This window comes from Phocoena phocoena, chromosome 5 (assembly GCF_963924675.1).
Source record: "Phocoena phocoena chromosome 5, mPhoPho1.1, whole genome shotgun sequence".
Classification (NCBI taxonomy): domain Eukaryota; kingdom Metazoa; phylum Chordata; class Mammalia; order Artiodactyla; family Phocoenidae; genus Phocoena; species Phocoena phocoena.
This window is the reverse complement of record NC_089223.1, coordinates 117,653,333-117,666,333: the sequence shown is the minus strand read 5'-3', so window position 1 is coordinate 117,666,333 and position 13,001 is coordinate 117,653,333. Positions and strand designations below refer to the sequence as shown.

Below are 13,001 nucleotides of genomic sequence, written 5' to 3'. Positions count from 1 at the left end.
ATCAACAGATGAATGGATAAACAAAATGTGTTACATCATATAATGCAGTATTATTCAGCCTTAAAAGGAATGAAATTCTGATACATGGATGAACTCTGAAGACGCTGTGCTAAGTGAAATAAGCCAGTCACAAAAAGACAAACCCTGCATGAGTCCACTTATATGAGGTACCCAGAGTAGTCAAATTCAAAGAGACAGAAAGTAGAATGGAGGTTGCAGGGGCCAGGGGAGGGGGGAACGGGGAGTTGTTTAATGGGTACAGTTTCAATTTGAGAAGATGAAAGAATTATGGAGATAGATGGTAGTGATGGTGGCAAAACAATGCACATGTACTTAATATCAAACAATGGTAACTACGGTTAGAATGACAAATTCTGTGGTGTATATTTTACCACAATAAAAAAAATTAGTTTTAATTGGCTACATACATACTATTTCATATTAAGTGGGGAAACCCAGAACAAAGCTATTATAGCAATGCACTCCTAACCATCGAAATTTCTATGACCTGTGTTTTTATTAATATCAGGAAGCAAGCATCATTTTATAAAGAGCACTGAACTTGCAGTTATTGTTCAGTTTTTACTGACTTCTGCTGTTGATTTCTGGCCAGCCTTTTACTGTTTCCTGTAATACTTGGTTACCAGACTTTTATCAGATTTTTTGAACAGGCGAGACATTTTATATGGGAAAGGAAGGTTATTTCCTTAATATAAGTGTTTCCTTCTGATATTATACCATTTGATGAAAACAAAATAATTAAACATTTAATCATATTCAATATCTGCAACCTGAAAAATAATCTCCACAAAAGCCTTAAGGATGATAAAGACTAAAAACAAACTTTAAAATGTGTTCTTCATGGCTATTTTTTATCATGAAAAATTATAGCCCTTCTAATCCTCTGAATTCTAAAATTTGAAGACAATGACTTTGATTCCAACCTCAATAATCCCCTTGCTCATCATTTTCCTTGATCCCTGTTCCCCAAATCCTTTAGGTAAAACCTCTCAGTAACAATGCCGAATTCTGTATACAAACATCTAATTTTCTTTGCTTCTGGGCCTCTGTGTGTTGCTAACAAATCACCTATAATAATGTCACACCATTACATATTTACTGTTTCCAAAGTGAACTTTTCTAGCAGGCTGTTTATCAATTTTTCTATCTGTCCTTAACGCCTGTGGTAGACATTAGGACTGTTCATACATATTGCAGTGCACCAGCAAATTACCCTTTTCCACCCTCTTTGAAATTAGGCCTGGCTGTTAAGACTTGCCTTGGCCAGTCAGATGTGAGTGGAAGCACATTTATCACTTCTGGGTTGAAAGTTTTAAGAGCTTACATGTGATTCACTATGTTGTGTCCCCTTCAATCTCCTCTCCCCCCAGTACTGCAATGATCAAAGAAGTACTGGTAGAGTCCCATTAGCCTCAAGCCCTGAGTGATTACTAGGAAGAGACTTCATGCTGACATTCACAGGACACGTGCTGTGAGCAAGAAACAATCTTGTACTAAGACACGGAGATTTTCAAGTTGTTACCACTGCACAGCCCAGAACCTAGCCTAGCCTGACTGACACACTTTCCCTTTTTCCTATTCCCTGAGGTAGCTATTCCCATCTTTTAAGACTTCAAGCATAAACTCTCCTAGTTTCCATCCTCATTACTCATAAACTTATCAGTAACAGGACTGTCCTTAGCTTCTTTACTCGTAATACCATGATTTATTCTTTACTGCTACTATGATAATATATTTAAATAAAATTTTTACCTTCCAAGTAGTTTTTGCTCTGTTGGGAGGTATAGTTCATACGATCTATGTTTAGATTGCTTGTCTTAATCTGGTTGCTAGAGAATAGAATAAAACACACACCAAACACATCAGCTATAATGGATTATTATTTAGTTTACCCCAAGAAAAAGAAAGGAAATAACATTTGCTAAACAATTATTATATACCATGTGCTGTTCTAGGGGATTAATGTACATTATTAATTTACATCTCACAACTTAAAATACTTAAAAGGAGTTATTATCCTCATTTTTCAATAGGAGATTAAGGCTGTGAAAGTCAAGTTAATTTGCCCAATAACTAAAATCCAAGCCTATCTGATTACGAAGTTCTGATCTTTCTAATACCCTAGGCTACCCCTTTCGAAGAAGCATTATGAAATTACCCTGCAAAGTAAAAAAACTTCCCAAGTCTTTATTACAGTGATTATTTTGGTAAAACATGAGCGGTCGCTTTTTGCAAATCTGGCTTTTCAATAATGAATGTAATAAAACACCAGCTAACATCAAATTAAGATGCTTTAGACTGATTAAGAGCGGAAATAGTGGCTAAATTGACCTAAGTGGTGGACATGTTTTAGAGGTTACACAAAGAACTGCAAATAGACTGCTAACAGTAATATAATAGATGATTTCAGAATTAATTAAGAATTAATTGAACACAAACTTAGTTATTTGGCTGTATTCTTTAATACTTGCTAAAGGAAAAATATCTCTTTCATGGAACTGGGTTGTGACAGAAGAAAATAACCCCAGTTCTGAGTTACAGATGTTAGAAATGGGATAATGAACATTAACTAGGTTGAAGAATTAAACAATTAGCTTAATGACTGAGATACACCAATTTAAATCTATGGTTTAAAACCTGTAGTATATATACATCAATAGTTTTTAGTGGCAACAATGATAATGTATTTTACTTTCTAAATTTCCCCAAAATAAACAGTTGTTATTTTTGGAATCAAGAAATAACTATTAAAAATAGAAACTTGATATATCAAATAACCTGCAATATCCCAGGATACTCTGAGCTCAAGCTCTTTCCCTTTCATTTAACTGACCCCAACCTTTGAAAGTTACTTCAAATAACTAAAAAGAGAGAATGGTGGGGGGAAATCATTCACATAACTTGTGTATTACCTGAAGGATGCGGTTTCTTTAACACCACTGATATCCATCACTGTACCATTTCCATCGATAACAGGTGACTCCAAATTAGCAGAGCCATTACTGATATGATCACTGCTTTCATATCCAGACTCTGTCCTTTGCATCTGCCAATTGTCACCATGAACTTTAGTTTCTTTGAGGGCTTTATTTTTCTCTGCTCCTTTTCCATTAAATTCAAGGGAACTCCTGCTTCCTGTTTCCTGCTTCATTTCATCTTCATATATAGTCATTAAACATTTTTGCTTTGGATTCTCTTTTGGACAACTGTTAAAACTCTGATCTTTGCTACATTTAGATTTGTTACTAATATTTGATTTATGTCTTGGACTATGCTGCCTTTTTTCACTTTCATTAAAAATACTATCGACATTTAACGTTTCTCTCATAGGTTTCCAACCTCGATTTCGGCTTTTAGTGCTGCCATTACAGCTGCTTCCTTTATCCCTAGAATCTTGGCTACTGTCTGTATCATATCCAGTACCACTGTCACTCTTAAATTTGCCAGTTATTTTCTCTCCTGAAGCAAGAATCTGGGATTTACTTGAACTTAATGTTTGTGCAGAAGCTCGACTCTGATGGGCAATTCGGTCATGCTTACACGGTCCTTTTCCTTGACTATGAAATAGATGTGGATTCCCATATTGTCTAAAGCCATTTGGGGCAGGAGGTGATCCAGACTTGAAATGTGGAAGGTCTTCATTAACCAAATCTTTAAAAATAAATAAAAATACAAATGAGCTACTCTTCAGAGCCACTTTTTAGTCACAAGCCAAATACCTTGTTTGAGAAGAAATGTTAAACAGTAATAAGTAAATCATAACATAAATGGTTATATAATGATTTTAAAAAATGCTCTCTAAAGTAGATCATAAGATAATTACAGCAATTTTAAAAAACTATTCTATCTCATTCATAATTAATAAAAACCATAAAAATAAAAATATTTCCCACCTATTATATTGGTAAAGATTTAAAATTTATTAAACCAACTGCTGCTGGAAACAGACATCTAATCACTGTTGGTGGGCGTGCAGACTGTCAAGTATTTTAGGAGGACAACTGAGCCACACCTACCAAAGTTCAAAATAAATAAACATACCCTAAACCCAGCAATTATTCTGAAAGAATTTTATGCTAATGGCTGTATGCAAAAAGTACCTGTGAAAGGATTTCACTGCAGCAAGAATCTTAAATCAAGTTCTAAAGTCTAGCAATATCAGTTAAATTACACTATGTTCATAAAGAAAAGAGCATAAAACCATAAAAAGTAAGACGTGCTCATAATGAACTGGAAACTATTAACAGTGGAACAGAGTGAAGGTCAAGGGTTGCAGGAAAAGAAGTTCTTTTCACTTAACTTTATAACCTTCCTTATTATTTGAAAGTACCATATGGGTGAATTGAATTTATAGTTAAAAGTAAAGTTGAAACATAAAAAACACAAGTATTCCACGCTAGAATTGAATAAGAACTAGGAAAACTTTACAATTATAGGTTTAATAGGTATATTAAAGAAATCATACTAAGATACATAATATCTAAATAAATATATATAATATATAAAGAAATTATATTAAATTATAAAACTTAGCTTTAAAATAAGATTTTAGCTGCCCCTTTTCCAATGAATGCTGTAAGTTCTTAAGTTACCTCTATGTCTGCCCAAATCTTTTCTTTGTCCCCTTTCCAAATCTTTCCTTTGTGAGGAAAGTAAGTTTTTCTGTTCAATGGCTTTTAGAGCACATTCTCTGGAAATGTCTTTTATTTTTTCCCTTTGATCATTGTGACTTGACTTAACTGTAAAAGAAACCATTCTTTAATAATGATACAGATCATTTTTCAAATTGCTCAATAAAAGTAAATTGAACTATATTAAAATTTAAGATGCTATATATTAACAAAATACAGATTAAACTATACAATGAAATCATTTTTATGCTTAACTAAAAACTCAATGTGATTTATGCTGACACTAGAGATGCAAGCTGTGTTTTAAAACTTCATGTATAGCTCTACAGCAAATGTAAAGGAAAACGAGAACTTTTCTTGAAATAATGAGAGCTAAAGGTAACTGAGTGGTTAGTATGTGTCAGGCGCTATTCTAAGTGTCTAAACTCATTTATCAATACTTCTCTGAGGTGGGTACAATTACTATCTTCATTTTGGATTAGGAAACAGAGGCATAGAGAAGTTAAGAACTCGCCCAAGTTCACATAGCTTGTACGTGTAGAACCAGGATTATTAACACAAATTGCCTGGCTCCAATGTTTGTGTTCTTAAACACATACAGTTTCTAGTAAAAGTAGGTATCTTTGAAAAATAGATAATGGCTTAATATAAGAGTATCAATAGGGTTTCCCCGGTGGTGCAGTGGTTGAGAGCCCGCCTGACGATGCAGGGGACACGAGTTCGTGCCCTGGTCCGGGAGGATCCCACATGCCACCGAGCGGCTGGGCCCGTGAGCCATGGCCGCTGAACCTGCGTGTCCGGAGCCTGTGCTCCGCAATGGGAGAGGCCACAACAGTGAGAGGCCCGCGTATTGCCAAAAAAAAAAAAAAAAAAAAAGAGTATCAATAATACATAAAATGGAAAAAGTTCCATTAAGAACTTTTAAAAGCATTTATCGTAAATGGTAATTGTTAATTCTGAATCTTATCACCCTTGATTAAATGGGTTACTTTTAGGGTTAGACATTATTTCATTAATATATTTAAAGTTCCTTACAAAATCATCCTCAACATCCACCCACTTAGAGTTTTGCATATTTCTAAACCATAACTGACATCATGCTATGATTGTTTCATGTTGGACCCTAATCACAGATCTTGGATTGTGAAAATTAAAGTTGTGGAATGATAATAACAAGAGACAGTTGAATAAAAATGAGGTTAAAAATAAACTACAACTATAGTAACTTCAAACTATTGTTGCATTCACTAATACTACATTTAATTTTGGCATATGAGCCAAACTATTAACTAAATGTTTTTCCTCTACAAGTTAACAATTAACTCCTTGAAGGAAAGGCCATATCATAGCTTTCTCTGGTGACAGTCCAGGTTGCCTCCACCCTATTACGTACAGCCTTGAGTGCATGGAGAAACTCAAACACTAGTCACATCAAACTGTTCAAATAAAACTATAGGTCTCGGAGAAATGCTTAAGTCAAAATACAAAATTTTGTTTCTACTTTTTATTTTCTCTTCATGGCCAAGGAAAGCTAGTTAAGGACTCTCCTCTTGGTCCTTACCAAGAATTACAGATTCAGTAAGTGAAGAAAGAGGGAAGCTTAACTATGAAGAGAGGGGGAAGCTTAACTATTCAAGGACAATGTAAAAATGACAATTTAAATACATACCTGTTCCTCTACTGCCACTTGTTTGAATGTGGCTCCGATTAAATGATGAAATACTATCTGCTTGAAATTTTTGATTTTCTCTCTGTTTTGTCTGATCACCAAATCCATTTTCTTTTGAATTCTCCGGCTTATGAATTGAGGACTTTTCACATCCTTAAAAAGACCAACAAAACTGTATAATCCCCTTCCTCCTCTCCACCAGCAGAGGAGATATTTGAATCATCTTTTCAGACATTTTTAATAATATAGAGAAAATTACTTAAAAACTTAGAGGACTGACATCTTTTAAGGACTTCTACATGCTTTGTAAGGCATTCAAAAATGGCCTCGCTGCTCTGGACTTTTCCAGTGTACTAACTCACTTTAAATCTCAATATTTACTGCTAGTAAGAGCTACCAGCCAAGTATCCCCTCCTGTGTTTGTGTGACCATAGTTGTGGGTGGCTGCTGAAGGTGCTTCTGAGGCCACAGAGGAGGAAAGGTTTCTTTATAAAGACTAACTCTAAGTATTAGAATTTTCCTGAACTCTACTTTACTGAAACTAAATTTTGAAATTATCCTCAACATTCATTTCATATTCAGTATATTAGTATTCCTAGTGTGATTGTGATAAAAGAAAAACACTAAAAAGAACTTTTAAACAATTACCTATATTTTCTGCAACAGATTTATGATGTGACCAGTGGATGACCTGCTTGGGCGCATCTTCAGTGGAAACTGCTGTGCCATCTGGGTTTGCGTAAAACAAAAGCAGTGGTTGGAAGTGGCATCGGATACACTTGGAGACCACATCTTTCCATCTAGTTCCAACCTTAAAAAATTACAAATGAATAGAAACAAAACAAAACCTTGTAATCAATGTGTTACATGAAAAGGCAGAGACTAAATTACTTTGTATATTAAAAAATTTTAAAGACACTCAGACACTAGCAGTTCAACTGTTCATCATACTATATGATTAATTTTATTTTATTTAGTAACTAGTCTAGATAAAAATCATATAAACATTATCATTAAAAAACTGATGGGCAAGATTGTACACTTTCTATATCAAGATCTAGATTATCAAAATTTTAAAGGCTTTGTTCATACATGTTGACTGACTTTTGACAAAGACTTCAAGCAATTTAATGGGGAAATATAAGAGTCTATTCAACAAATGGTGCTGGAACAACTGGATGGCCGTATGATGACTGGATGGCAGTCGCTGCTGCTTCTACTTTCAGTGGATTCCAGAGACTGACGATCTACTATGTGATGTCAGGGCCAACATGGCAACTGATGCAGCAAATCCAGAACCACGACTTCCCACTCAGAGTAGAGGAGCAGGATGTTGGCACTCTGCCTGTGTCCTGTGCTTGGGAGAGTGGAATGAAACAGCATCCAGAAGCCCATGCTTCAGCTCATATTAATGTGTAGATACCATTCTTGTAGCTGTTAACTGCGAGTTTAGCTTGATTTAAGGGTTTGGGGGGGACCATTTAACTTAATTTCTGCCAGTTTTGAGGTGTCTATGTAAATAGGGTTGGCACCGATGCAACGCTGTGTAAGACTAGGTGATGGGGTCACACTTAACCGTGTTCCTATGGAAACTATTTGAACATTTGTTTTACATGGATTTTTATTCACTTTTCAAACATGCTACTAACGTGTGCCCCTCAACTGCTGAGCAAGCATTTGTAGCTTGTGCATTGGCAGAATGGGCCAGAAGCTTAGTGTTGTGACCTGTTTTAAAATAAATAAATAAAGTACCTTGAAATTAAAAAAAAAAAAAGATATTATGCCTAGCAAAGGAAGCCAAACACAGAGAATGTCTATTGTAAGAGACCATTCACATAAACTGTAGAATGAGATCAATGATTTCCTGGGACCCAGGGTTGAGGACAGTAAAGGGACGTGACAGGATTTTCTGGAGTGATGAAAATGTTCTATACAATGATTGTGGAAGTTAAACAGGCATGTATACAGTTGTCAAAATCCAAACTATACACTTAGAATGGGTACATTTTAATGTTTGTAAATTATACCTCTATAAAGTTCATTTAAAAACAAAACAAAACCAATGAAACAAAAAACAAAGCATTCTAGAATATTCGCTTTTTATTAGAGAAGGGGTTTTTAAAAAAATTTGAGGAGTTTGTTCAAATTACACATTTTTACTTTTTTTTTTCCGGTACACGGGCCTCTCACCGCTGCAGCCCCTCCCGCTGCAGAGCACAGGCTCCGGACGCGCAGGCCCAGCGGCCATGGCCCACGGGCCCAGCCCCTCCGCGGCACATGGGATCCTCCTGGACCGGGGCACAAACCCACGTCCCCTGCATCGGCAGGCAGACTCCCAACCACTGCGCCACCAGGGAAGCCCCAAATTACACATTTTTAGCTGTTTACCCTCTTTACCTGGGATTCTGAGATACCTGAAGAACTAGAGTAGTTTGAAAACAAAAGAAACCTGAAACTCAGAGAGTGACTATCCAGTTCTTCCTTCAAATTTTGACAATTTAAACTATGAGGATGCAAAATTGGAGTGCCAAAATGTTGCTGCATACTGACTCAAGATGGAACTTCTTAATAAACTGCCATATCAAAGTACTAAGTAATTCAAGCAAAGTGTGGACTTCAGAATATGAATTTCCAAATTTTTTCACTGGCTTTATTGAATTTAATAAAATAAAACCATCCAATTACACTGTACAAGTCAGTAAGTTCTGCTAAATGTCTACAATCATGTAATCCTCACTTCCAAAACTTTCCCTGTACCCCTTTGCAATGCCTGGCAACCAATGGTCTACTCTGTCACTTTGTTTTTTCCTTTTCTAGAATTTCACATAAGCGGAATCATATTATTTAGCTGTTTGTGTCTCACTTCTTTCATTTAGCGCAATGCTTTTGAGATTTTTCTACATTGTTGCATGTATCACTAATTCATTCCTTTTTATTGCTGATTATTATATTCCACTGTATGGTTGTACAACTTCTTTATATTCACCTGATGATAGACATTTGAGTTGTTTCCAGTTTTGGTTACTATGAGTAAAACTGCTATGAATATTGAAGTACAAATTATATATGGATACATGCTTTCACAGGAGTGGAACTGCTAGGTTGTATGATAAATATATGTTTAAATTTATAAGAAACTGATAAACTGTTTTCTAAAGTGATTGTTCAGTTTTGCGTTTCCATCAGCCTCACAAGAGTCCTTGTCAGCTCTTGGTATGGTCAGTCTTTTTGATTTTAGGCATTCTAATAGGTGAGTAATGCAATCTCATTGTGAATCAAATTTGTACTTCCTTTGTGCCTAATGATGTACTGAATATCATTTCAAGGGCCATTCATGTATCTTCTTTGGTGAACTGTCCAAATCTTTTGCCCACTTTTTAATTGATTTGTCTTTTTATTATTGAGTTTAAGAGTTCTTGGGCTTCTCTTGTGGTGCAGTGGTTGGGAATCCACCTGCCAACACAGAGGACACGGGTTCGAGCCCAGGTCCGGGAAGATTCCACATGCCGTGGAGCAACTAAGCCCATGCGCCACAAATACTGAGCCTGCGCTTTAGAGCCCGTGAGCCACAACTACTGAGCCCACGTGCCACAACTAATGAATCCTGTGTGCCTAGAGCCCATGCTCTGCAACAAGAGAAGCCACCGCAATGAGAAACCTGCGCACCGCAATGAGGAGTGGCCCCTACCCGCTGCAACTAGAGAATGCCCGCGCGCAGTAACGAAGACCCAACACAGCCAAAAATAACTAAATTAAATACATAAATTTAAAAAAAGAGTTCTTTATATATTCTGAATATAGCCTTTATTAGATATATGCTTGACAAATATTTTCTCCCAGTCTATGGTTTGTCTTTTCATTCTCCTAACAGTACCTTACTGAAGAGCAAAAGTTTTGACAAAGTCCAATTTATCAGCTAGTTTTATGGTCCATGTTTACTGACTGTTATCTAATAAATCTCTCTATAGCCAAGCAGCAGTTTTAACCTTCTTATCTGATATGTCTACTTCTGTCATTTTTGGTCTTTTTTTTTCCTAAGGCAATTTAATATCAGATCTGGCCTGGAACTGACCTCCGAGATCAGTTATTAGTATGAACCCTCGTTTTTGAGGTGCTGAAGTTTCTGAGAGAAAAGAAGGTGTGCTCCATTTCCCTACTCTGCCTGCTCACCCCATTTCATGTGATTTGAAGAAATGAAATGGCAGAGAAGGTCTGTTGTTACTGATATTCCTTCAGGGCATGGGTCATGTCTTCCTACTTTTTTGTATATTCGGTCATTTTTTAGTGAATGCTACTTTGAAATGGCATATTGAAATTTCACTGAATTTTACATTTTTGGCTATTGAACTATTTTGTTTTCCTTTTAAATTGTTGACATGTAGTTATGTGTTATGTCATATGGTATCATCTTGGTCCTTTGAAGGCATCATTTTAAGCTTTTTATGTCAGGTCCAGAGCAATCTTCAGTCTAGGAATAATTTAGCCCCACCACTAAGGTGATATTTTTCTGAGGAGTCAACTTGATGTCCTGTGTACCCACTCTTGCTAGTACGGATGCAAACTATTCTAGCCCCATATGAGTTTAGGGAATTGTTTTCCAGTGGTCCCTTCTGCCACCTTGTGCTCATTTACCCTACACATGGTGGATCACTATTCAGCCAAAGATTAAAGGGGATCCCTCTGCCAATCTCCAGGACTTTCCCTCTGTGCAGCTTTCTTTCTGGTAATCTGTCCAGCAAATTTTAGCCATCTTGGCCTCCTTGAACTCTAATTTCGGTTTCTTCAACTCAGTGAGACTACTAGGCTTTGTTTGGGTTCTCCCTCGCTGCACTGCAATCCAGAAACTACCTCTAGGCAGTAGGCAGGGATCATTGTAGGGTTCATCTTGTTGGTTTCCCTTTTTTCTGTTTAACTGCCTGTCGTCCGGTGTCTAAAGTAGTTGCTTCATCTATTTGGTTTTCTAATTTTTAATACTGGAGGGCTTTAAATGATGCTATTATAATTAAATTCACTTATTTCTATTTTATATACTTACATATAATAATTATTTTATATAATTATTTCATTATTATATCATTTATTCCTAAAAAGTAAAAATCACAATAAATATTCCAGTTACTAAAGCGTCACTTACCTCTTTCACATTTGCATCATCAAAAAATACCCATTTGGAACTCTTGGTATGAAAAGCAAAGGCACAATAATGTCGGCTAGTGTAGCAAATCACGCCAACAAGGTGAAGTTCACTATTTTTGGCATTTTCATCAGTAACCCTATAAAAAAGCTGTTTAAAAATAATGTATATTTAATACTGTATCTTTTTTAAAATGAGGAACAATTATTTGATGAGTCATGCATTTGGTTCTCTATGAAAAATATTTCTCATGCATACTGCCCCAAACTGATATTATATTAGTACTAAAGACACCACATTGCCCTGTTAACAGAATTACTACTTTCAATTAGTCCACAAGAAACATTAAGTCCAATAAAATGTATTTACTACAACTTAGTTTAGTAGCACAGTATCTCTAACACAGAATTGACACTTTACATACATAAACTCAAAATGTGAGGTAAATTACACATTTCCTGATAATTCATGATTGAATCACATATTTTAACATGCATTAAACATACTACCTCAAGATAACTATTTAAAAGTTTAATTGTAATATAAACCAATTCAAAATATATTAAGATGGTAAAAAGCATATTAAGAGATAAGAGCTGTAGATGAATTTTAAATCTTAAATTTTTCTAGCTTAATATTTATATTTATAATCATTATCAAACACACACATGCACACACGCATACAGTATCATATCATCATCACTCTATAGTGATACAGGGATAGAGCACATGATGGTTTAGTTTGTAACTGAAAGACATTCCTAGTCTAAGCAAGAAAGGCATTCCAGTTAGCCTGATTTGATTAACTTTATCAGAGTTACATCTGCAAATTATTTCCTTTAGAAAGAAAATTTAGTTCTGAAAAACAAAGTGCCTTATAATATATGAAGATGTTTTAGAGGAATTTAAAAATAAAAAGGAAGAGAATGAAAAGAGTTGATATACCCCGGGAAGATAAAGATGTGTCGCGAGATTCCGAACAACATCCTCGGTCAAGTCAGAATGCTCAGAGTCCCAGACTAAACCAATTGTAACAATCTCTGGGCAATTCATTAAAACACGCCGAATTTTTATTTTTTGGCCACAGTTACTCTAAAGAAAAACACAAAAGACAACTTTTGAAATTATCAAAACAGATATACCACAGGTAATGCCTTATACAGTTTGTATTATGCAACAACATTCTTAACATGTATCAGAAATTTATTTCTTCAGCATATTAAAACAGACTTCTAGCAAAGTATTTGTCTTAATTATTGATTAAACATAAAGTTTATTTTAAATCAAAGTACTTTTCTTTGGTATTTTTGTAAATCTGTTAAAACAAGAATTCAACCTAAAAAAAATAGCAGATATAAAGCCCTTGAAGCCATTAATAATGTTACATGAGGGAAGAATAATACCATCTGTAATGTTTATTTAAAGAAAAACAAAACAGAAATTCTCTTTAGTCAAATGATAGACTTCAGAACTTAATCAACATATGCTACCTTAAATCCTTCACAGTGTTACAAGTTTTTAAAGAAATAAGAGCTCATATGGTATA

At 35.3% G+C, this 13,001-nt stretch overlaps 1 protein-coding gene across 5 annotated transcripts in view; it reads right to left on the bottom strand.

Moving 5' to 3' along the window:
* Positions 1–13,001, bottom strand: part of USP53 (ubiquitin specific peptidase 53) — a 42,416-nt gene that overhangs the window by 14,767 nt on the left and 14,648 nt on the right. For 2 of the 5 annotated variants that reach the window (XM_065877713.1, XM_065877716.1), the window contains exons 7-13: positions 12,401–12,547; positions 11,456–11,605; positions 6,970–7,132; positions 6,322–6,474; positions 4,614–4,760; positions 2,934–3,672; positions 1,774–1,850 (exon numbers count right to left, since the gene is read on the bottom strand). In XM_065877713.1, coding sequence (XP_065733785.1) covers positions 1,774–1,850; positions 2,934–3,672; positions 4,614–4,760; positions 6,322–6,474; positions 6,970–7,132; positions 11,456–11,605; positions 12,401–12,547 — 1,576 coding nt within the window. The remainder of the gene's footprint in view (positions 1–1,773; positions 1,851–2,933; positions 3,673–4,613; positions 4,761–6,321; positions 6,475–6,969; positions 7,133–11,455; positions 11,606–12,400; positions 12,548–13,001) is intronic. The other 3 variants (XM_065877715.1, XM_065877717.1, XM_065877714.1) reach the window with 2 other exon arrangements.